This window comes from Heptranchias perlo, chromosome 7, assembly GCF_035084215.1.
Source record: "Heptranchias perlo isolate sHepPer1 chromosome 7, sHepPer1.hap1, whole genome shotgun sequence".
NCBI classification, from domain to species: domain Eukaryota; kingdom Metazoa; phylum Chordata; class Chondrichthyes; order Hexanchiformes; family Hexanchidae; genus Heptranchias; species Heptranchias perlo.
The window spans coordinates 56039690-56066526 of NC_090331.1; the positions used below are offsets into that span (position 1 = coordinate 56039690).

General features: G+C 44.2%; 1 protein-coding gene across 1 annotated transcript in view; it reads right to left on the reverse strand.

The window, feature by feature from the left end:
- The window catches only part of pde11a (phosphodiesterase 11a), a 271348-nt gene that overhangs the window by 205947 nt on the left and 38564 nt on the right, over positions 1 to 26837 (reverse strand). Inside the window, exon 3 of the mRNA XM_067986810.1 lies at positions 22556 to 22714. Within this exon, the coding sequence (XP_067842911.1) occupies positions 22556 to 22714 (159 nt within the window). The remainder of the gene's footprint in view (positions 1 to 22555; positions 22715 to 26837) is intronic.

Genomic DNA, 26837 nt, shown 5'->3' on the forward strand with positions numbered 1-26837 from the left:
GGTGATTGAAACCAGTAATCTAATCCCTTAGCACAGACAATGGTTATAAACCACTTGGTATTTGCTGTTGCAGTTTATAACAGCATCTAAACCACTTTGATTGGATCACTGGCTTGTAATCACTCCAAGCTAGCCATTCTTCTCTGTGTTGTATTATGTTTCAGTAACAAGGTATATATCAAGAAGTAATTTGAGATTATTTAGTATCTGCATAATCCTACATTGTCTAAGATGCTGCTTCTCTTTGCAATGAAATGCATTGCACAGTCTGTGTATTACACCAGTAATAACAGCATAAGATAAAAGTACAAGATTACACAAATATAAAAACGGGAGAGAAAATAACTGCTTATCAATTATAGATTTTTTTAAAATTCAAATAATGTGAGTGTATGACCTTTACTAGTCCAGGCTGCCTGGATGAAGCACGGTGAGGCAAGTTGAGTCATCCATTTGTGAGGAAGGAAAAGCAAACACGACCATAGAAATATATATCTCCATTGCTAATCAAACTGTAAACCTGACCGGAGCTGTGGAAAGTTTTGCAGCTTGTATCATTCCACCCTCTGGGTTCAAGAAGGAGGCATGAAAATGGGAGGCAACTGTGTGGACATCAGGAAGGAGGCAGGCGAGAAGCAAAAGATGAAGTCTCTCTTAGTCACAGCAAGTGAAGTTGTTATATGACACTACATATAACTTTAAATATAAATTTGAAATATTTTGGGCTTTATATATGGCACTGAAAGGAATTATAAATGTTTTCTTATTTATGAAATAAAGACAAGTTGTTTTAAAATTTACATATTTACAGAGCTTATTTTTCTACTAGACAAAATAATGAGCACTTTTTTACGTGAATTGCAATTTTTGAATCGAAATGAATGAATATCTTGGTCCATCAAATTAATTATGAAGTAATATGCTCTCTACGGTGTAAAATGCTGAAGTTATTACACTGAACTTCAATTATAATATATGGAACAAAATTCAATTAAAATACTACATTAATCAACACTCTGTGGTGCAATAACTTTTCAAATGACTGTAAAATGAGTCAATTAAATTGAAATAACAAAAAGAGAGGAGCTAAGTCTGAAGAATACTGCATAGTCAGCCTACTCTCAATCATCAGCAGTGATGGAAGGAGTCACAGTGCTATCAAGAGGCACATACTCACCGATGCTCAGTTTGGGTTCCACCAGGACCGCTCAGCTCCAGACTTCATTGGTCCAAACATAGAGCCGAGTTCCAGAAGTGAGGTGCGAGTGACTGCCCTTGACATCAAGGCAACATTTGATCATGTGTGGTATCAAGGAGCCTCAGTAAAACTGAAGTCAATGGGAATCAGGGGGAAAACTCTGACCCTGGCTAGAGTCATACTGGCACAAAGGAAGATGGTAGTGGGTCATTGGAGGCCAATTATTTCAGCCCCAGGACACCACTGCAGGAGTTCCTCAGGGCAGTGTCCTAGGTCCAACTATCTTCAGCTGCTTCACGAATGACCTTCCCTCCATCATAAGGTAAGAAGTAGGGATGTTTGCTGATGATTGCACAGTGTTCAGCAATATTCACAATTCCCCAGATAATGAAGCAGTCCATGCCACAGGCAGCAAGACCTGGACAACATCCAGGCTTGGGCTGATAAGTGGCAACATTCTCACCACACAAGTGCCAGGCAATGACCATTTGCAAGAAAAGAGACACGAACCACCTTCCCTTCATGTTCAGTAGCATTACCATCGCCAAATCCACCACCATCAACATCTGGGGATAACGATTGACCAGAAACTCAACTGGACTAGCCAAATACTGTGGCTACTAGAGCAGATCAGAGGCTGGGTATTCTGCAGTGAGTGGCTCACCTCCTGACTTTTTTTTTTATTTGTTCATGGGATCTGGGCAACGGTGGCGAGGGCAGCATTTATTGCCCATCCCTAATTGCCCTTGAGAAGGTGGGCCGCCTACTTGAACCACTGCAGTCCGTGTGGTGAAGGTTCTCCCACAGTGCTGTTAGGAAGGGAGTTCCAGGATTTTGACCAAGCGACGATGAAGGAACAGCGATATATTTCCAAGTGGGGATGGTGTGTGACTTGGAGGGGAACGTGCAGGTGGTGTTGTTCCCATGTACCTGCTGCCTTTCTCCTTTTAGGTGGTAGAGGTCGCGGGTTTGGGAGGTGCTGTCGAAGAAGCCTTGGCGAGTTGCTGCAGTGCATCCTGTGGATGGTACACACTGCAGCCACAGTGCGTCGGCGGTGAAGGAAGTGAATGTTTAGGGTGGTGGATGGGGGGCCAATCAAGTGGGCTGCTTTGTCCTGGATGGTGTCGAGATTCTTGAGTGTTGTTGGAACTGCACTCATCCAGGCAAGTGGAGAGTATTCCATCACACTCCTGACTTGTGCCTTGTAGATGGTGGAAAGGCTTTGGGGAGTCAGGAGGTGAGTCACTCGCCGCAGAATATCCAGCCTCTGACCTGCTCTCGTAGCCACAGTATTTATATGGCTGGTCCAGTTAAGTTTCTGGTCAATAGTGATCCCCGGATATTGACTGTGGGGGATTCGGCGATGGTAATGTCGTTGAATGTCAAGGGGAGGTGGTTAGACTCTCCCTTGTTGGAGATGGTCATTGCATGGCACTTCTCTGGCGCGAATGTTACTTGCCACTTATCAGCCCAAGCCTTGATGTTGTCCAGGTCTTGCTGCATGCGGGCATGGATGGCTTCATTATCTGAGGGGTTGCGAATGGAACTAAACACTGTGCAATCATCAGCGAACATCCCCATTTCTGAACTTATGATAGAGGAAAGTTCATTGATGAAGCAGCTGAAGATGGTTGGGCCTAGGACACTGCCTTGAGGAACTCCTGCAGCAATGTCCTGGGGCTGAGATGACTGGCCTCCAACAACCACTAACATCTTCCTTTGTGCTAGGTATGACTCCAGCCACTGGAGAGTTTTCCCCCTGATTCCCATTGACTTCAATTTTACTAGGGCTCCTTGGTGCAACACTCGGTCAAATGCTGCCTTGAAATCAAGGACAGTCACTCTCACCTCACTTTTGGAATTCAGCTCTTTTGTCCTTGATTGGACCAAGGCTGTAATGAGGTCTGGTGCAGAGTGGTCTTGGCGGAACCCAAACTGAGCATCGGTGAGCAGGTTATTGGTGAGTAAGTGCCGCTTGATAGCATTGTCGACGACACCTTCCATCACTTTGCTGATGATTGAGAGTAGACTGATGGGGCGGTAATTGGCCAGATTGGATTTGTCCTGCTTTTTGTGGACAGGACATACCTGGGCAAATTTCCACATTGTTGGGTAGATGCCAGTGTTGTAGCTGTACTGGAACAGTTTGGCTAGAGGCGCGGCTAGTTCTGGAGCACAAGTCTTCAGCACTACAGCCGGGATGTTGTCGGGGCCCATAGCCTTTGCTGTATCCAGTGCACTCAGCCGTTTCTTAATATCACGTGGAGTGAATCGAATTGACTGAAGACTGGCTTCTGTGATGGTGGGGATATCGGGAGGAGGCCGAGATGGATCATCCACTCGGCACTTCTGGCTGAAGATGGTTGCAAACGCTTCAGCCTTGTCTTTTGCACTGACGTGCTGGACTCCGCCATCCTTAAGGATGGGGATATTTACAGAGCCTCCTCCTCCCGTTAGTTGTTTAATTGTCCACCACCATTCACGACTGGATGTGGCAGGACTGCAGAGCTTTGATCTGATCCGTTGGTTGTGGAATCGCTTAGCTATGTCTATAGCATGTTGCTTCCGCTGTTTAGCATGCATGTAGTCCTGAGTTGTAGCTTCACCAGGTTGGCACCTCATTTTTAGGTACGCCTGGTGCTGCTCCTGGCATGCTCTTCTACACTCCTCATTGAACCAGGGTTGATCCCCTGGCTTGTTGGTAATGGTCGAGTGAGGAATATGCCAGGCCATGAGGTTACAAATTGTGCTGGAATACAATTTTGCTGCTGCTGATGGCCCACAGCGCTTCATGGATGCCCAGTTTTGAGCTGCTAAATCTGTTCTGAATCTATCCCATTTAGCACGGTGATAGTGCCACACAACACGTTGGATGGTGTCCTCAGTGCGAAGACGGGACTTCGTCTCCACGAGGACACGTCTTCTGTCTCCCCAAAGTCTCTCCACCATCGACAAGGCACAAGTCAGGAGTGTGATTGAATACTCTCAACTTGCCTGGGTGGGTGAAGCTCAACACCATCCAGGACAAAGCAGTCCACTTGATCGGCATCTCATCCACCAGCTTAAACATCCACTGACAGTGTACCGTGGTTACTGTGTAGTGTGTACTATCTGCAAAATGCAGTGCAGCCAAGGCTTCTTTGGCAGAACCTACCAGACCCACAACTTCCACCATCTAGAAGGACAAGGTCAGCAGGTGCATAGGAACCCCATCACCTCCAAGTTCCCCTCCAAGACACACGCAATCCTGACTTGGACATATATCATTGTTCCTTCATTGTCGCTGGATCAAAATCCTGCAACTCCTTACCTAACAGCATCGTGGGAGTACCTTCACCACATAAACTGCAGAGGTTCAAGAAGAAGGCCCAATACCACCTTCTCTAGGACAACTAGAGATGGGAAATAAGTGCTGGCCTTGACGGTGACGCCCACATCCCAAGAATGAATAATAGAATAATAAAAAAAGTTAGTACATCAGGCATTCATCCTGAATAAAACAATCTTGTGTGTTTCTCTGTGCTTATTCATTTTGTCTGTGTTATCATTCCAGAAGCAGGAAGAAGCACTGTGGTACCTTTAGAACCGCATGCATCCTCTGAACCCTGGCTACAGATCCCAGGACAAGGAGAAAAGCATTTCAAGATCAGGAACAGTTGCCCAAATTCATTGTAATGGGGAGATCAGATTGCTATCTGCTCATTTTGATGGATGGCTAAATTCTATCTATTTTGCATGGTAGCAAGCATTCTTTTCATTTTGTGTCACAAATGTATTTTGCAGTATTTAAAATGGTCTTTCATGTGCCCCGTGGTTTGAAGTGCTGCATCTGATTGGAGGCACATTGTGATGTGAGGAGCAGAGCTGGTATTCATATAGCACCCAAGTGGTAGCAAACCTGACCGTGTTCATTTTATTAGGTAGCACTGTCAGCTGTGAGCATAGAATCATAGAAAGTTACTGCACAGAAGGAGGCTATTCGGCCCATCGTGTCCGTGCCTGCCGAAAAAGAGCTATCCAGCTTAATCTCACTTTCCAGCACTTGGTCCATAGCCCTGTAGGTTACGACACTTCAAGTGCACATCCAAGTACTTTTTAAATGAGTTGAGGGTTTCTGCCTCTACCACCCTTTCAGGCAGTGAGTTCCAGACCCCCAGCACCCTCTGGGTGAAAACATTTCTCCTCAGCTCCCCTCTAATCCTTCTACCAATTACTTTAAATCTATGCCCCCTGGTCACTGACACCTCTGCTAAGGGAAATAGGTCCTCCTTATCAAATCTATCTAGTCCTGTAATAATTTTATATACCTCAATTAAATTCCGATCAGCCTCCTTTGTTCCAAAGAAAACAACCCCAGCCTATTCAATCTTTTCTCATAGCTAAAATTCTCCAGCCCTGGCACCATCCTTGTAAATCTCCTCTGTACCCTCTCCAGTGGAATCACATCTTTCCTGTAATGTGGTGACCAGAATTGTACTCAAGCTGTGGCCTAACCAATGTTTTATACAGTTCTGGCATAACCTCCCTGCTCTTATATTCTATGCCTCGGCTAATAAAGGAAAGTATCCCGTATGCCTTTTTAACCACCTTATCTACCTGTCCTGCTACCTTCAGGGATCTGTGGACATGCACTCCAAGGTCCCTCACTTCCTCTACACCTTTCAGTATCCTCCCATTTATTGTGTACTCTCTTGCCTTGTTTTCCCTCCCCAAATCCATTACCTCACACTTCTCTGAATTGAATTCCATTTGCCACTTTTCTGCCCACCTGACCAATCCATTGATATCTTCCTGCAGTCTACAGCTTTCCTCCTCACTATCAACCACATGCCGATTTTTGTAACATCTGCAAACTTCTAGACCAAGTTCCCCACATTCAAGTCCAGACCATCAATATATACCACAAAAAGCAAGGGACCTAGTATTGAGCCTTGTGGAACCCCACTGAAAACAGCCTTCTAGTCTCAAAAACACCCGTCAACCATTACCCTTTGCTTCCTACCACTGAGCCCATTTTGGACCAACTAGTCATTTTCCCTTGGATACCATGGGCTTTTACTTTTTTTGTCCAGTGTGCCATGTGGGACTTTGTCAAAAGCCTTGCTAAAATCCAAGTACACTGCATCAAACGCGTTACCATCATCGACCCTCCTTGTTACCTCCTCAAAAAATTCAATCAAGTTAGTCAGACACGACCTTCCCCTAACAAATCCATGCTGACTGTCCTTGATTAACTCGTGCCTTTCTAAATGACGATTCATGCTGTCCCTCAGAATTGATTCCAATAATTTGCCCACCACCACGGTTAGACTGACTGGCCTATAATTACTCGGTCTATCTCTTTCTCCCTTTTGAAACAACAGTTCAACGTTAGCAGTGTTCCAATCCCCTGGCACCACGCCTGTAGCCAGGGAGGATCGGAAAATGATGGTCAGAGCCTTCGTTATTTCCCCCCTTGCTTCTTTTAACAGCCTGGGATACATTTCATCCGGGCCTGGCGATTTATGTACTTTCAATGATGAATAGACCATTGGAGGCATATTTCAGAAAGATGTATGATTACATTTTCAAGTAAAATGAGAGTCTTGCATATATCTTCTTACCCGTTGCTTGTTTGCTTTCCTTCTGCTTGCCTTCACTTTTGTTCATGGAGAGGAATTGGGCTCCAGCATCTATGCTGTGCCACGCAAGGTTCTTTTCCCTCAGAACTCTAGTGCAGTGACATGAAAACGCACTTAAAATTAATTTAAATGATTTGTGTTTTTATATAGCAGCATGCCATGCTGCCAAATTGAATGACTAAAATCATGTTGTGTTAACACCAACACCAGTGTGATTAGAAAAACTAGGTTCCTGCCCTTGCTATTTGCACACCACAGAATGCTGGTTTTGAACAGGACAGTTTCACAGGCCTTCCAAGATCTCATTGGGACTATTAGGTCTGTGTTGACACTGACCGTCACACCTCCGAGTCTTTGTCCAGCACCAGTGAGCTGAAAGGATTGAGCACAGATGTCTCTCCAGAGAGTGGAAATGAGTTTCACTTGCTTAAGGCCTCTCCAATACTTTTGAGTGTGGGAGCTTAAGACATGGTTGGCATCCTTTCCTGTTGCAAATACCAGACTGCCACAAGCTGTTCCTTGTGGGACAGCTGCTACCCTGAGACGAGAGCCACCTCTGGTCTCTAAGGCACCAGCAAACCAGCAAAGCCATTCACTGTTCACCTTGTGCTACTTAGGGGACACTTCACAGGAGTAGTAGATTAGGAACTAGAGTAAGTTAGTTAGCTGGCACAAAGGGCAGTCACAGTCTTAAGATGTAGTTGTAGAAAGGGAGAATATATTTTCTTGGCACTTTCTGGTGACTGTTGTTTCAAGTAAAGACAGCTCGATAACTTTAGACTTCTGAGTTCACTTCTGTGTCTGGGAGTTGGATGACGGCAGGGGAAATGTAGACTTCTGTCTTATGAAGGAGTTGGCAGACGTCGTGTAAAGTGAAAGATTTTGTGAGAATGGGGGAAGAACAGACAAGTGTGAAATGACTTAAGTCAGCCTTTATTTATTAAAAGTTCCGTGCTCTCATTTGTGCTCTCCTTGCGCTGGTGACTTTCCTGTTCCACTTCCTATCCTTGTGCTCCTTTCTTGTGCTGTTGGGATGCCTAACTATGATTCTTTTGGTCTGTAGACCCTGATGAGTAAGTATCTACAGGGAGGGAAGAGATACCTTTGGTGATGCCTGATTCTAAGAGTCTGTAATCTAGCCTCTTCCATGTGTTCATCCTCCTCCTTCTCGTGACATCAAAATAAAGGTAGTCCCATTGAGAATCCATGTTTACAGTGCAAAGCAGCACTTTGACTAGAGTTAAGTAAAAGTAGCAGCAAAAGCCCTGACTCAACCCCCGAGGTACTAAAAAGATCGCAAGCAAAGAAACATCCACCTTCAGTAGCAGCACACCAAATGACTTCCTCAGAATGGTATCCACCTCAGGGAAACCTTGCAGCAGCTCTTACTGCCACTGATATAGCGGTGGTAATTATTTTGGGTGGAAGTGGAGGGGAATAGGGCAGACCCTATTTAAATACGACAGAACTGGCTTGTGGTGGGCCTTAAAGGGAACTGGCAGGTTTTTGGGAAGAGAATTCAGGTGCATTTTTTTGTGACGGATTTGAGGCGGTAGCCTTTAAGAAAGCATTTTCCTCTGTTTACTACCCAAAATCTGTCCTCAAATAGGAGGTAATGCAAAGAAGAATCCAAGCCTTAGAATCATTGTGGAATCCGCTATGGATAGGTTACATAATTATTCAGCTGGGTCTAAATAGCCGATATCCTTTATCTATTTGTGGCATTGGATTTGACAGTTTCCCATTGCCTCCCCAATGGTACTGATATCCCATAGGAGAAATGGCAACAAAATACTTTGGGGTTTGTAGGAGATTTGCAAGAAAGTTTCCACTTTTTCTGTTCGTTAGTTGCCTTGAAAAGGTGGTGGTGGACTACGACCTTTAGCTGCTTTGGCAACGGTGTTCCCACAATGTTGCTAAGTCGGGCATTCCAGGATATTTAACTAGCAACAATAAAGGAATGTGGCTATCCATCCAAGTCTGATGGAGTCTGGCTTGAAGGGGAACGAGGAGATGATGCTCACACAAAATTGCTGCTCTTGTCTTTCTCAGAGGCTGTGAAGAAGGAACTGCTCTCATAGAAACATAGAAAATAGGAGCAAGAGTAGGCCATTCGGCCCTTCAGGCCTGCTCCGCCATTCAAAATGATCATGACTGATCGTCTAACTCAGTACCCTGTTCCCGCTTTTTCCCCATATCCCTTGATCCCTTTAGCATTAAGAAATATATCTATCTCCTTCTTGAATATATTTAATGACTTGGCCTCCACTGCCTTCTGTGGTAGAGAATTCCACAGGTTCACCACCTTCTGAGTGAAGAAATTTCTCCTCATCTCGGTTCTAAATGGCATACCCCATATCCTGAGACTGTGACCCCTGGTTATGGATTCACCAGCCATCAGGAACATCCTCCCTGCATCTAGTCTGTCTAGTCCTGTTAGAATTTTATATGTTTCGATGAGATCACCTCTCATTCTTCTAAACTCTAGTGAATATAGGCCTAGTCGACCCAATCTCTCCTCATACATCAGTCCTGCCATCCCTCCATGGCAAGGACATCCTTCCTCAGATAAGGAGACACAATACTCCAGATGTGGTCTCACCAAGGCCCTGTACAACTGCAGTAAGACATCCCTATTCCTGTACTCAAATCCTCTTGCAATGAACGCCAACATACCATTCACCTTCCTAACTGCTTGCTGCACCTGAATGCTCGCTTTCAGCGACTGGTGTACAAGGACACCCAGGTCTCGTTGCACCTCCCCTTTTCCCAATTTATCACCATTCAGATAATAATCTGCCTTTCTGTTTTTACAACCAAAGTGGATAACCTCACATTTATCCATGTTATACTGCATCCGCCATGTTCTTGCCCACTCACCCAACTTGTCTAAATCACATTGGAGCCTCTTTGCATCCTCCTCACAGCTCACATTCCACCCTAGCTTCGTGTCGTCTGCAAACTTGGAAATGTTACATTTAGTTCCCTCATCCAAATCATTGATATATATTGTGAATAGCTGGGGCCCAAGCACTGATCCCTGCAGTACCCCACTAGTCACTGCCTGCCACCCGGAAAAGACCCGTTTATTCCTACTCTGTTTCCTGTCTGTCAACCAATTCTCAATCCATGCCAGTATATTCCCCCCAATCCCATGTGCTTGAATTTTGCACACTAACCTCTTGTGAGGGACCTCTCAAAGTAAGCTTAGCGAGGTGCATCCCATAGATAATACATTTTGCAGCCACAGTGTGCCAGTGGTGAGGGGTGCATATTGATTACAATGGCAGGGGAGCCGATTATGCGAACTGCTCTGTCCTGGATAGTGTCAAGCTCCTTGACTGTTGTTGTGGATGCACCCATCCAGACGAGTGGTGATTAATCCATCACACTCCTGAGTTGAGCCTTGCAGATGGTGGAGAGACTTTGAGGGGTCAGTGGTGAACAACTCACCTCAGGGTACCTAGCCTCTACCCTGCTCTTATAGCCATGATGTTAATATGGCTGTACCCATTAAGCTTCTGGTCATTGTTGACCTCCAAGATGGTGATTTTGCAATTTTCACCAATGGTTGTGCAGTTGAAGATTCGGTGGAGGTGGTTGGGCTTTTTCCTGTTGGAGATAGTATTTGCCCAGTACTTATGTGGTGTAGATGTTACCTGCCACTTATCAGCCTTTTTAAAAATTCATTCATGGGATGTGGGCGTCGCTGGCATGGCTAGCATTTATTGCCCTTGAGAATGTGGTGGTGAGCTGCTTTCTTGAACTGCTGCAGTCTGTGTGGTGAAGGTTCTCCCACTGTGCCGCTAGGAAGGGAGTTCCAGGATTTTGACCCAGCGACGATGAAGGAACGGCGATATATTTCCAAGTGGGGATGGTGTGTGACTTGGAGGGGAATGCGCAGGTGGTGTTGTTCCCATGCGCCTGCTGCCCTTGTCCTTCTAGGTGGTAGAGGTCACGGGTTTGGGAGGTACTGTCGAAGAAGGCTTGGCGAGTTGCTGCAGTGCATCCTATGGATGGTGCACACTGCAGCCACAGTGCGCCAGTGGTGGAGGGAGTGAATGTTTAAGGTGGTGGATGGGATGCCAATCAAGCAGGCTGCTTTGTCCGGGATGGTATTGAGCTTCTTGAGTGTTGTTGGAACTGCACTCATCCAGCAAGTGGAGAGTATTCCATCACACTCCTGACTTATGCCCTGTAGATGGTAGAAAGGCTTTGGGGAGTCAGGAGGTGAGTCACTCATCGCAGAATATCCAGCCTCTGACCTGCTGTTGTAGCCACAGTATTTATGTGGCTGGTCCAGTTAAGTTTCTGGTCAATGGTGACCCTGAGGATGTTGATGGTGGGGGATTCGGCGATGGTAATGCCGTTGAATGTCAAAGGAAGGTGGTTAGACTCTCTCTTGTTGGAGATGGTCATTGCCTGGCACTTGTCTGGAGCGAATGTTACTTGCCACTTATCAGCCCAAGCCTGGATGTTGTCCAGGTCTTGCTGTATGCGGGCACAGACTGCTTCATTATCTGAGGGGTTGTGAATGGAACAGAACACTGTGCAGTCATCAGCAAATATCCCCACTTCTGATCTTATGATGGAGGGAAGGTCATTGATGAAGCAGCTGAAGATGGTTGGGCCTAGGACACTGCCCTGAGGAACTCCTGCAGCGATGTCCTGGGGCTGAGATGATTGGCCTCCAACAACCACTACCATCTTCCTTTGTGCTAGGTATGACTCCAGCCAATGGAGAGTTTTCCCCCTGATTCCCATTGATTTCAATTTTAATAGGGCTCCTTGATGCCACACTCGGTCAAATGCTGCCTTGATGTATTATGTGGCTGGTCCACTCTCACCTCATCTCTGGAATTCAGCTCTTTTGTCCATGTTGGGACCAAGGCTGTAATGAGGTCTGGAGCCGAGGCAGAACCCAAACTCAGTATCGGTTGTAGGCCTGGGTGTTGCCCAGGTCCTGCTGTAAGCTAATTTGGGCTGCTTCATTATCAGAGGAGTTGTGAATGCAGCTGAATACTGAGGAATCATTAACGACCAAGCCCACACCTGACATTAAGATGGAGCAAAGGTTATTAATAAAGCAACCAAAGATGGTTGGGCAGAGGACACTGCCCTGAGGAATTCCTGGGGCTGCCATGATTTGTTTGCAACAACCATGACCATCTTCCTTTGTGTCAGATATAACTCCAGTCACTGGAGGGTTTTCGCTTTGACCCCCATTGGCCTCAGTTTTGCTCGGGTTCCTTGGTGCCATACTTGGTTGAATGCTGCCTTGATGTCAAGGGCAGCTACTATAACCTCTCCTCTGACATTCAGCTCCTGTGTCCATGTCAGGATCAGGATTGCGATGAGGTCTGGGTCTGAATGGTTCTGGTGGTCCCTGTATTGGGAACCTCTGGTGAAGTGACATTGAGGTTCTGGGCGATTTTAAAGTTAAAAGCTTTGGGGTTCCTGTCTAACCTATTTTCAAAAGGCAAATCTGAATGTCATAAACTGAATCTGTATCATTTGCAGCTGAAGAGTTCTGAGCCCAGTCATTGGTGGGTGCAATGTGAAATATCTGGAATGAGCATGTGCTCTAAATTTTCCAGAAAGGGTACTGGGACATTAGATGACCGAAAAAAATTGCCTGATGAACAGCACTATGGTATTATTAGGTGTGCCCAAGGAAGACACTTGTCATCCTGAAGGGACCTGATAGGATCCTGAGATAATGAAGAGACAAGATTATCATTAGGGATGGTATTGATCAAGCCTATGGAATGACCAGAGGTGAAACAATCATAGTCTGCTGCTCCCAAAGGGGAGGACTTGCTAACTATTGCATCCAACCTGAAATTGAGGATTCTTCAGAAGTGGTTGCCAGAAAGCAGTGAGGAGAACAAACTTCTATAGGCAATAAATAGTAAAAAAATTAGGAACATTTATTAGTTGTAATAATTTAGGACAGATTGCCCATAGAAGGATGCTTGTCAATACTGTACCTTGGGATGTTTTTACTACGTTAAAGGCGCTATATAGATGCAAGTTGTTGTTGTTTATTATAAGTTCTCCTTCTCCAGTTATATGTCCCTTGAGTATAACTACCACATGATGTGTAAGCGGTCCTTCTGCACATACTTATCTTCAAAATTCACATCTTTATAACTTTAAGTTTTCAAGAGTGGCACTCATCTATCAGGTACTGAAAATATCTTTATTTGAAATATCGGGTAAATAAAATATGGTGTATAGTGTTTCTGATTTCAAAGTGACTTTTTGTGCTCACTAAATTGAGGCAAGTCAGTATTGTTTGACGCCACATTTCTATCACCCAGTGGTAACATCAAGGACTCCCAGGTCAAATTAATACTGGTCAGGTGCAGAGTAAGTTTCCTCTTTTCCGCTCCAACAATTTGATTTAACTTCAAACTCAGTAGAGCCTTCCCAACTCCTTGTGGTTCCCACACCAGGCTCTAGCTGTGATTGTGAATTTAATGTTAACTCGTGCCCAACGATTTGATTTTGTAGACAGTTTTATGTTATGAACCTGCACCCACAAGATACTGGTTTGAAACTGCTCCAATTTGTTTCATGTGGAGCCTTTATGGGCAACAGAAAGTAAATTCTTCTACCCTGGCAGTGTGAGTTAAATTGAAAGGAAAGTCGTAGAAGAGTGCTCAGCCACCCCACACCCACACAAGCAAAAAAAGATCTGTGTGCAGTGGTGTGTTTTCATAATTTTACAACATTTGAAATTGGGAGATATTTTGGGTGTTTTAGGTGTTCTGTTGATGCAGTCTGGAATGTATTATTAGGCACCAAAACATTGCGAGATGTGAGGATGTCATAAACTGCAACAACAAAGCTTTCATCAAGTTCAAAAAGTGTTTGTATTGCTGCCTCGGAACAATTTCCATAGTGTGTTCTGCAGTACATTGGAACACAGTTATTTGCTATTGTAATACATTATAATGATTTTGCTGGCAGTGCATCTTGTTAGACACAGAAATATGATAGGCTCCAGCGATAACACCAGGGAGTGTAGTAAGCATTTTAGAAATGGCTCTCTAGGTCATTTAAGCCCTAACATCTGGCAGCCAGCATTTATGCAGTGAATCATATGGAGCAAAGGCTCAGACTGCAGTTGTCCAGGCTCAGCACTCTCTAATAATTATTCTGATATTTTTTTGATGAAATTTAGGTATTTAATAAATCACTTGTGTAAGTTTTTTTCACCCTACAACTGCTAGATTTGTTCTCGCACAAGGTTTTTATCTCAGTAAATACTGTTACCTCATCAGAATTTTCTTTTACATAAAATTGATTTGTAAGATCCGCAAAGATACAGGGCTCGATTTTAAAAGGGCAGTGGGATGGCAACGGTGGTGGTGGGGGGGGTCAATGGGCACGCAGAAATCCCAACTAATAAAAACTTACCGGTCCCCACGCAATCGTGATTTAATTGGTGGCCATTAATCTTGTTTCTGAGTTTGCCGTCTGAAAGCTGCGCAGTGGATGGTGCACCCACATGACAGGCTGTCAGCTGGAGTGTCTACATTTAAAGGGCCATTGCTCCAATGGATTTTGCTGGAGCAAAGATCAAGAAGACCCAATGGAGCAGAACAGGGGCAAGGCTGCTCCAAGATTCAGCGATGCCTCACTTCAGGTGCTACTGGCCAGAGTGAGGAGGAGGAGGGAACTATTTTACCCGGCCGACGGAAGGAAGTGCCCTGCCTCTGCCGCCAGGAAGGTCTGGCTCGAGGTGGCAAAGGAGGTCACCAGCAGTAGCAAAATCTCCCGCACCTGGGTCCAGTGCAGGAAGCGTTTCAATGACCTTACCAGATCAGCAAAAGTGAGTACACCTACTGATTCTCCTGCATTCTGTGTTCCACTTCAACCCTCCCCACCCCACCAACTCATTCTGCACTGCCAAGACTACTCCATCACATCACTCCTCACACCCACTTAAGACTAATCCTCAAGTTACCTGCACTTCCTGAGCACTTCCTCACCTCCCTATTTGCGATCCCACCACTACCACTCACCCCAATCCTGATCCAATGTGATGTCTCTGTCTCATACTCACCCTCTGATGCACCTCTTTCACGGTCAGCCTCACCCAAACCAATGCATTCGTCGGCTGACCACCATCACCCACTCACACGTCTGTACTTTCTCCCCTTCTAGGAGAAGGGAGCACAAAATGCACGCGAGAGGGTGAGGACTGGAAGGGGGCCACAACAAATAGTGGTCCTCACAGACGCGGAGGAGGAGGCCCTGCAGATCAGCCGCACCCTCGAGTGCCTGTCCATCAGGGACGCTGAGACTGGCACCCCACAAACATCTGGTGACACAACTTTAACATTCATCACACACAACATGAATTGATGTTCACAATGTTTGGCATGTTGAACACCTCAGTATGCTCATCGCAACATGACACATCTGTGATGATGCTTAATATTACCTTCTGTTCTCTTACAGGCCCTTCAATGACCGCAGTGACGGCAGAGGGCGATTCCTCAGAGGAGCTGCCAGCCTCTCAGGGCGCACTATCACATCTTAGCGAGCCATCCACCAGCGCAGATACTCACACCTCGGTGGGTCCTAGTAGTCAGTTAGTTGGCTAGGCACCTGGTGAGTCACCACACACACATGAGCACGAGCAGACACTGGTGGCAGGGGCAGCTGTGGAGAATCCACGTCAGTGGGCACACTCCTCTCCAGGCTCTGCTCAGCTGGATGCAGATGCTGAACACCGGGGGCCATCCTTTTAAAAAGAGAATGATCCAGGGACAGCAGCACATTTGCGAGGTACTGGAACAGGTGCCATGCACACTCTCCACAATAGCGCAGAGGGTGGAGGAATCCAATTCCTGAATTAGTGGAACGGTGGCACAGGTACATGAGGGAATCTCTGAGATAGTGTCACAGGGAAATGAGCAACTGTCTGAGATAGTGTCGCAGGTAACTGCTGAAATGTCTGAGATAGTGTCGCAGGTAAGTGCGGGAATGTCTGCGAAGGAGATAAGACTAGCCTCCGTTGAGCTTCAAGCACGGCTCACAAATGAGTCCATTCAGGCCCTGACACTGGCCATTCGGACTCACAGTGAACAACATTCTGCCGCCTTAAACAGGCAGACAGAAACTTTACAACTGGGCTTCCAAGGCATCATACATGTCCTCCAAACTGTTCTCCTGCAGGATGGTAAGAGTGATGTGGGCCTGGTCCGGGAGATGGATGATGACGAAAAGGGACATGGAAGTGGGGACGCCACTCAAAGCGCTCCCATATCTCACCCATTGCCCCCCTCTCAACCACTACCTGCAATGCTGCCTCCTCTCCAGGTGGCCAAGTCTGCCCCTGCACAGGTGCAGGTGGAGCAGTCTTTGGAAGGGCCCTCTAGGGCTCCAAAACTCAGGGGGCATAGGCTGAAAACCATCTAAACAGTCGAGCCATGGACATGAGCAACCTGCAACTACCTCTGCTGCAGCCACAGGGGATGCACCATGTAGAAGCAGTAGGAAGAGAAAGGCTAAGGATTTGTGATCACGAAGGGTATGTACAAGGACTGTCATGTTTTTCATTTATATTTGTTTTTTGTTAAAGTCACATTAAATGTTATCATTCTCACCACTTCTGCCACATCTTGCCCATTCTTGACTGACTTATGTGAGAGGGCCCTTTCATGTGTTTCATCATGACGGCGTCACTTGATGCCACCCAGTGGGTCACTTTACAGTGGGTGTAGTTGCAGGACTGTTTTGTGAGGGGGCGAGGGGAGGGGGGAGGGGCGCTGGTGTTGGCGCTGCTCTTTCCAGGTGGAGTGAGGACTGGACTATTCACACTTTCTGATCTTACAAGAACTGTTCACATATAAATGACTCCCTGGCCTCACGAGCTGCTGCTCTGCCCATGGGTTCATCGTCCTTCTCCTCCTCCTGCTCCTCCTCAATATGGATGGCAGATGCGGATGGTGGATGAGGGGATGGGGCCTCCTCAACCACTACTCCTCTCTGTTGCACCATGTTGAGCAGGACAAAACACACTGCTATAATGCAACCCACTCTAATATTGGTGCAGATTGAAGCACTCCCCATAACGATCGAGGCACCGAAATCGCATCTTCAGCAGTCCTATCACATGTTCAATTGTAGACCTGGTGGCGATGGGGCTGTCATTGTATCGACGCTGTTGCTCAGTGATGGGGTTCATCAGAGGTGTCATGAGCCACATCTACCAGGGGTATCCCTTGTCCCCGAGGAGCCAGCCCTTAATGGTGTTCGGTGAAAAGAGGCCCGGGATGTTGAATTCCCTCAGAATGAACGAATCATGGCAGCTGCCAGGGAATCTGGCGTACACGTGAAGAAATATTCTGCGGTGGTCACAAATGAGCTGAGTGCTGATGGAGTGATGCCCCTTTCTGTTGATGCACAGTCCTGGCTCGTGTGGAGGTGCTCCGATTGCTATATGGGAGCAATCGATTGTACCCTGTACACGTGGGAAGCCAGCCACAGAGTGGAATCCCACTGCCCTCTCCGTCTGACTGAGGTCATCCATGGGGAAGTTGACGTATTGCGAGGCCCTGCGAAACAAGCCGTCGGTGACCTGCCTTATGCACTTGTATGCAGACGACTGAGAGACCCTGGCGAAGTCATCGGTGACACCCTGGAATGATCCGGAGGCGAAGAAATTGAGGGCAGTGGTCACTTTAACAGCGACGGGTAATGAGATGCTGCCAGGCCCAGCCGGGAGCAGCTCGGCATGAAGGAGGCTGCAGATGGCTGCGAACACCTGGCAACTCATTCTCAGCCTTCGTATGCACTGCTCCTCAGAGAGGTCCAAGAAGCTGAGCCTCGATCTGTAGACCCTGTGGCGAGAGTAGTGCCCCCTGCAGCGTTGCTCTCTCTGTTGTTACCCTCTATGCTCTTGTGCAGGTGCCTGTGGTGCAGCATTGTGTTGTGAAGCTCCAAGTGGCGGAAGCATATGCTGTGCCTAGCGAGGATGGTGATGTTCCTCGTCCTCGGATATAGTGGTGAATGCAGCCATCGCGCCCCCCATCCTGATGGCGTCAGTTTGAGAGGGTCCGGAAAATTGGTAAATATGTGTAAACAGAACAATTCTGAGTGGAAAACAAGAATTTTCAGTGTAAAGAGAAAGATCTCCCAGCTAAAAGTTTGTCTGAGTGAACTGAGTGCCCTGCTGCAATAACTCACCTTTTATCCCCATCTGTCAAACAGGCATTTAAATGTCCAAATGGCTGCCGGCTGAAACACGACTCCTTCACCATGACGTGTTTCACACAGCACAGGAAACATGTTGAGGCAGCGTTGAAATCGCTTGCCTTCAATCTAAATTACATTTATTCATTTTTGAACTACTTTAGATAGTTCAATTGCTGCCTTCAATATCGTCCCGCCAACTTCTGGGTTCGGGAAGGGCACGCGCACCCAGATGAATCTGGGTCGAGCATGTTGGAGCCGGGATTTCTGCCCACTCCAAAAAAACACACCCGGACTTTGCTTTTAAAATTGAGCCCATAATCTTCTGGGATTAACAGGGCAAATGGTATGATTTTAAATGTATAAAAATGATTAATTACTTAATCACATCATTAATTAATAGCTTCCTATTGTAAAATACATTATTGGCTAATTAACTTGATTAATGCCAACCTACAGTTTTTGGATCTCCATCTTTGAGTTTAGTACAAAACTCATTGAGAAATGCTTCTAATGTTTGATACATGCCTTGTGTATAAAGCCACATGACAGTCTTTTCAGAGAGGACTTATCTAGTCACAAATACCAGTTTTGACTGTATTACTTTTGCAGCTATGCTTTGGCACAGTGGTTGGCAAACAATAAATCATTGGAGGTCAGTGATAGCTTGTTGCCGCTTCTCTTCAATTCTCGAATCAAAGTAAATAGAATTGTTAAACTGACAAAGTAATACAAATTCAGTCACATTCATCGATGTCTTGTACAAATTCCTGTTAATTCATATTCTTTTGGACCCCACACAATACTGGAACAAAATTATTGAAGAAAAATAATCTTATGATGTACAATAACCTTATGGGCTCAATTTAATCATTTATGGACATCAATTTAATCTCGATACTGGTCATGTTGAGAATTTACAAACAGCCCAAAAAAGCCACATAATATCCGATACAGCCGTGGCACAAAGCAATACATGTCCAGTGCACAAACATTAAAATATGACTCCTGCCACAGTCTGATACCTGGGTCATCATTTCCTGTCTTGTCCTAGAAACGAATAACTGAATGCTGATAATAGCTTCAGAAATCTTTCCTCACCCCCTCCTCTAACATTTCTCCTTCACTGAGCATTTTTTTAAACATTATCACTTGTAAGAGATTTTATTGATAGGTAAATGAGTCTTTTTGACAAATGTTCTTGTACAAATTGCACATGAAGGTCAATTGCTAGATCTATGACTCCAACTTCTTGAACAGGTGAAGTTGGTATAGATAGCATTTTATGATAGATTTTCAAACATTAATTATCCTCCAGACAGGACACTGTAGCCTGCACAACTATCCCACTCAGACTATGTCCAGGGCACCAATCAGGGAATTTCACCAGGCAGCCATGGTACTCATTGCACAGGGTCAAAGTTCCTGCCTTAATGCTGTCCCTTGATGCAGTGACGGCATCTGACAGGTCAGAGGGTGGCTTCTTTCTTCCTGTGTTTCAGAGATTAGTTTTTAGAAAGGCATTTTGGAATTAGATTGGAACTCTATACTTGCACCTCATACCACAATGTGAAGTTTGAACTAATTACCACAACCTGGCCGCATTGTCCATCCAATAAAGACTAGACAAAGTTGCCACCTCTCCTCATTTTATCAAGTCCCTCCATTCATGTTCAAATCCTAGAGTTTTGCATAGTCAGATAAAGGCATCAGATTCTTCAGTGTAACAGCAGCCCCTACATTTTCAACTGTATATAAAAAGAGTCACTCCCCACCACAACCACTCACAGAAAACATGGACACTGACCCAGTTAGATGGGACAGCCAGTCCATATTACATCCGAGGCGAGCAACTATAATAAAGATGAATGCACTGCTCCGACTCCTTTGCCTGTTCCAAATGCTACTTATTATGCTCTGGCTCAACAATTCTGTGATCCTGACAAGCACATAGCTAAGTTCCTCTGGGCAGGCAAATGGCCATGAAGTTCCTTCCACCCCTCCATTCTCAAGAGAGGATTTGACCTCCCAAACCTTAAATTTGACCTGCAAAACCTGGGTGACCAGGCTTAACAGAATTGTAGCTCGGAACCCAGTCTTTTTGAAGAACCTATGATTGTATGCAGTCTGTAGCCCCCAAATCAATCCCAAATAAGTGGATTTGAAGCCTACAAAGTAAAGTGTATCACCAGGCTAGCCTTGTTCCCCCACAAGGAGACAACCTTATTCTCCAGGCAACTAATGGATAAATTCCACTTCACCCAGCAGAGCCTGTTCAGGTACCTCCAAATTATGCACTTCCTTGAGGATCTACTAGCGCCCCACAAACTCCAGCAACAACTAACCCCAAAGAGTCAACACCTCCACATTTCAACACCCCCTTCCCAATGACCACACTGATCTGAAAGCATGTAAAACTACTGTATCAATGTGCACAATTATGTTGACATTATATCAAATGTTTCCTGCTGTAAATGTAGTGTTTAAAAAAAATGTACAACTACAACGGTGTGTAAACCAGTGTACGATTTTTTAATAAAAATTTTAAATAACACATTAATCCGTTGACCCACAGACTTGCCCCGAAACGGAAGTGGAACTCATACTTGTGTCATCAGAAAATGAAAATAGAAGCACTCAATATATTATTTACAAGCATTAAAGCTCATTTACTGAGGCAAAAATCAATCACCGTTGATGAAACCGCAAATTAAATAGGTCCTTATTACTACCATTATCAACACAGTGACGTAAGTCTTGATATGCTCTTAAAATAATTTTATTCAAGTTTCATAGATCTCAAAGATCTATGAAATCTTTGTTATGTTATATGGGCTCATAAAGGACATTCTTGCTTTGAAGAAGGTCATGAAGAAATCCTTTCTTTTGAGTATGACCCAATTAAAGTTTTAAAAGAAAAAAAAATTTTAAGTTGTTAAAAATCATGAATATATTAATGTGTGTATATAACACATATTGTACTTTAAATGTTTCTGTAGCAAAACAAAATCTGTCACACTTTTCTGATAGTCTCAAATTTTCCAGGAACCCAACAAAAAAAATGTCCTCCTTCATATCTGGAACCGTCTCCCTATTCCTCCTCCTGGGGTAAAAAGGTATAACCTAAGAGTTTCCATATTCATTGACTTACCTTGAGCAACAGTTCTTACAGTGCAATTTGGCTGAGCATTAAAAGTTGTACATTCATTTTGTTTTGTGTCACATTTGCATGGAAGATTCATGATGATGAATACTTGCTTTCTGAAAAATAAGTCACCGAGTGACACCGAACATCAAAGTCCATAATTTGAGGATGTTTCTTGATTTATTTTTCAGCAATCCACTATTTGTGGGTTGTTTATCCAGATTATACTACACTAATAAGCACAGTGGGCCCCCACTGTAACAAATAGGGGGACCTGACACAACTCAAATCATCCGATTATTTATTTTTAATATCTATGAAATGTGATGAGCACTTTAAATTTAGTTACTGCTAGTTTGCTTCCCACAGGCTGTCTGGTATGCAAAACATTACTTCAAAGGTATTATTCATATCAAGTATATTTTGATTGTAAAACAATAGTGTCTGGAAAACGGGCCCACCGATTCGCAATTGCTCTTTTTATGTTACCGCCTGAGACAAATTTCACCCCAGTGTCTTTTATGGTTAGCCTCAGATTACTTACAGTTGCTCTTTTGTGTTTACTTGTTTGACAATAACAAAGGTTTTACAGGAATATCTGCTCCCTTAATGATGGACTGAACAAGCATTGAGTAAATTCTTATATATCATTAGAGTGCCATAATTTTTTTTAATAAGATATTTTCAAGATGCCCTTCCAAATAAGGCAATGAAACAAATTAGAGTCCATTCCACTCAAGAAATTTCACAAGTGGAGCACAGCTCAACAATTTCAGTGTTGCTTATAATAATTGTTTTAAAATGAATAAATTATATACTTTTAAATTACTGAAACCACTCTATAAAATTGTTCTTAAGGCAATTCACAACACTGCTGAATAATGTTTTCCATTAAGTCTTGTAAGAGCAAAAATTATAGAATTTTGTGTAAATCACATAGTATTGCTGCAATATTTACCCATACCAAAAATGGAATAGCATACTCATTCATTTTTCTATTCTGAATGTAATTTTTTTAATCAGTTAACATCTAAGGGAAATACCAGGCACATATTTAAATTAACAGTAATGAAAGTATCAAATTGTACCTCAGCAATGACTTCAAGACACATTGTCCCATGCAATCTCAAAGTTTTCAGAGATTGCACTACATTGGATGCATATTTACATTGCCATTGTCAAGTTACTTCAATAGCAATGACTTTCTCCTCTAACCACACAATGGGTTTGGTATATAATGTACTTTAATACATTGCTTTATTGAAATCATCAAAAATATCAAGGACGACTATTGTGCTTTGTGCTGTAAGTTTAGTTTAGGTTTGTTACAAATATAGCCATTAAAAGATAATCATAAATGAACAAGAAATAAAATCCAACCTTTTCATCATCCTCGGTGAAGGCAGCTCCTCCTGGATTTTTGTTTATAGCTTGGGCAACACCAATAATCTCACCGTCACTGTTTCGAATCGGCATGCACAACAGGGATTTTGTCTTGTATCCTGTCAGCTTATCAATTTCATCTCTGAAGCGACGGTCCTATGCAAGAAAACACAAAACGTTGGTTACCCAGTTCCAGTTTTAGTGGTGTACAGGCCTAGCCACCATTTATTTAGTTGCAAAACAGTTGAACAGATTAGATAAGGATCACATAAATACACTAAACTGATAATAAGTGTTTTGCCAGCCTAAAAAGAATTAGTAAAATATATTTCTATTTCTGTTCATTGGGTGGATTGAACATCGTAAATTCTGGAATCATTTTGGATTATCAGTCAAAGAAATCCAACTGATTAAAGATTGTCAGGTATTGGATGCAAATGATTTGATTTCTGGCATATTCTGTGGAAGGGGAAAGAGAGCTCCTGATGTACCAATAGGTAAATGCATAGTGCCACAAAGTAAAGTAGTGAACCATGCAGAATTGGAAGGTAGCAGCTTTGACCCCTGGTCTGTGTTGAGGTAGCTCAATTTAACTGGGGTACAATAGGGGTACGATAGATCCCTTCAGTGCTCCTGGGCTAGACAGCAGTAAAAATTAAGCAGAGTTCCTAATCTTGATGTAGAACCATAGAAGTTTACAGCACAGATGGAGGCCATTTGGCCCATCATGTTTGTGTTGCCTCTTTGCTAGAGCAACCCAAAACTAAACCCACACCCCCACTCTCACCATAGCCCTTTATCTTCCTCTCCTTCAAATATTTATTCAATTTTGCCTGATATGATACAGTAGTCTCTGCTCAACCACTCCTTGTGGCAAAGCATTCCATGTTCCAACATAAAGAAATTCCTCCTAACCTCTCTCCTCACTCTCTAAGTGAGAATTTTAAGCTGGTGAGCTCTTGTTATTGAATCCCCAATCAGAGGAAATAGTCTTTGCCTACTCACTCTATCAAAACCTTTAAAAATCTTTATTAAATCTCCTCTTGGCCTTCTCTGCTCCAGTGAAAATACTCTTAGTATCTCAAGTCTCTCCTCATAACTATAGTTTCCCATCCCTGGCATCATCCTGGTGAAATTGCTTTGTACGCTCTCTGTGACTTAAATGTCCTTTCTATAATGGGCTGCCCAAAACTGCACATTGTACTCTAATTGTGGCCTAACCAATGTTTTGTACAAAGTTAACATTGCCGCTGGAATATCCTTGGGGGTTCTCCCGTTTGGCCACTGCAATTTGGCGGATGATCAGAGGAAATCCTAGATAGACACATAAATGGAGTTTCCGCTGATCTGCTGAGGTTTTGGCAGCTGACTGGGAGAATCCCCAAGGAAATTCCTGGCGTACGTTATTATTTTTCGACTGTATGCTTATATTTATAAAATGCAAAACGCTGTTGGTCTTCTTCTACCAGTACTCGCATTTTCAAGAAATTATGTATTTAAACTCTTAGATCTTTCTGTTCCCCTACATTCTTCAGCGTCTTTCCATCAAGTGAATACTCCCATTCCTTGTTTTTCCTCCCAAGATATATTATCTCACACTATTCACATTAAATTGCTCTGCCACCTGTCTTCCCATTTCACTAACCAGTCTATGCCTTCCTGAAATCTTTTACAGTCCTCCTCACTGTTTGCCAAACTCCCTACTTTTGTGTCATCAGCAAGTTTCAAGATTGTGCACTCGATGGCCTAGTCCAAATCATCTATACATACCGAGAACAAAAGTGGACCCAGCACTGGTCCCTGGGATCACTACCTCCAATCCAAGCAACTCCCGTATACCCTAATTCTTCACTTCCTATTCAAATACCAAGTTCCTATCCAAGCTGGTACATTTCCTCTTATGCCATATGCTTGAATTTTTCTAACAATCCTTTTGTGAGATATCTTATTGAACTAGTGAGTACTTACGTGTGAATATCAAGTGAGAATATGGTTAGTTGCAGTTGTGAGGCCATCCTCCTCCTCTCAACTCTCCCAGTGCCTGAAAAGCCTACTGACGTTTAGGGGGAGATTTTACTCTTTAGTTCTTGGGTGTAAAGTATAGCCTGAGTGGAGAGCGAAGAGGAAAATCTGGCAGGGAGTATCGTACACATGTTATTCAGCTCCCATTCCCCACCCCCAGGGGTGCAAGCTTTCCTGCCCAATTTTCCTCCTTGTGCTCCACCTAGGTGATGCTTTACACTCAAGCACTAATGAGGAAAATCTGCTCCTCAGTGTCTAAGGACACACATTGGGAGCAGACACTTGGCTACGGTAATGGAGGATTGGTTCTCAAGGAACTGTTCTTCAGCTCAAGTCAGTCCTTGCATAAGAAGATGGGAGAACATTTTAAAAAGATGTCAGAGAAAATTATGTATTGAATGTATAAGAGAAAGTTGTAAGTATTGGTTGAAAACTGATGTTTTGTGAGGGGTGATAAAGAATGCATTACCAGTAAAATCACTTAGGAGAAGAAAACTGTGAAGACAAAACTATGAGAAGAGGTGATAGCAGTAAGATTCCACTATGATCCTGCTGAATAAAAACCACTGTGATTTGTAAAAGAAACCTATTTCTGTAGATGAACACATATAGAAAGAAAAAATACTGGCAAATCCAAGAGAACAAAATTAGTTCATGTATTGAATAAGATTGTGTAGCACCCTGAATCTTCTGGCCTGGCCTGCATTGTCTACAGGTGTGGTCAGATGGAGCTGGAGGTGGGGGGGGTGGTGGTGGTCATGGGGCTGGCTGAAGATTTGCAGGTAGACTACAGGGTTTGGACACTAAGGGAATCAAGGGATATGGGGATAGGACGGGAAAGTAGAGTTGAGGTGGAAGATCATCCATGATCTTATTCAATGCCGGAGCAGGCTCGAGGGGCCATTTGGCCTACTCCTGCTCCTATTTCTTTGTTCTTATGGACAAGTGCAGTACACCACAGGTACACTGGTCCTGTTTAGTGTCTGGGCAGAGGGGGTTCAAGTAGATTGGCCTTAATGTCTCAATTGAGAAAACTATGTCTGTAGTGTAAATGAACTTCCACTCAAACATATGGGAAAACAGCCCTGTAAGGTTGCCCAGCTTTTCCAGACACTATTCTACTGCTCTACGTGGAAGATGGACAGTCTGTAAATCTTATATTTCTCTCTCATTTAGAAGGTCATTAACATAATTGCAAATCTAATAAAGTACTTAAAAATAAGAAGCCAAGGTTCCTTTAGCCACGTCTTGGGAGAGAAACAGATTGAAAGGACCCAAAAGACAGATATTAGGACTACATAGCCTTTGGAAATGTGGGTAATTACACCTAAATTGTTAGGTAAACATATTAAAGATAGCACAGGCCATCAAACTCAAAGGTCCTGCTTATGGAAGAAAAATTATAAACTAGTTTGAGATGATTTACATCAGACCTCTGTATACTGAATTGGAGAAACGAAGGAGGGAATTCTCCTCCGCGATGATGCCCAAAATTAGGTGGAATTACAATGAAGAATGATGGAAATTTCAGGCAGTGAGGCCAAACACCACATCACCACCCCGACCGGGATTTCCCTATCCCTGCACCACCACTGGCCACTCCTTCCCCATCACCACATGCAAATGGTGGTGGGGGAGGGGCAGTGAGCCAACAGTAGACCTCCAATGGAAAGAGAAGGTCTTGTAGAAGCCTCCTGTCCCTCCTAGTCAGGCCCAGCATTTACCTGCTGAAGGCCTCAGTCACAACCAAGGCCTTGATTTTAATCTTTGGAGTGATTCTGCCCTTTTCAGGTCTTTCGTGCCTCTTCTGATGCAGCAGCAGCGTCCTCACTGCAGCACCACCAATTTTCCTCAGTTGCTGCCTCTTGACGGCAGGAATCTCGACAGGACCCCACCGTGTATACAGAATGAGCCGACCCTGGAAAATGGGTAGGGGTTTGGGGCTGGCACAGAGTGGCAGGTGGACGTCCCACCCTGCCAGAACTCTACCCAAAGAGGAGAATCCCCCCTTGGAATACAATCTATATTCCATTGGCAATGAGGCAACCCAGAACTGATATGTAAGCATTATCTCTCCAACAGTTTATTTTAGTATGGAGGTGAAGCGAGGGGTGGGGGGGGGGAGAAACATTTATTCACCATGATATCCAGCATAAGCTAAATTTCATTCACATCCGAAACATTATTGGTGAATTGGTAGCTTTATCTAGTCACTCTGACTTGTAAAGTTACATGAAGATACTGTTTTAAAATGTTT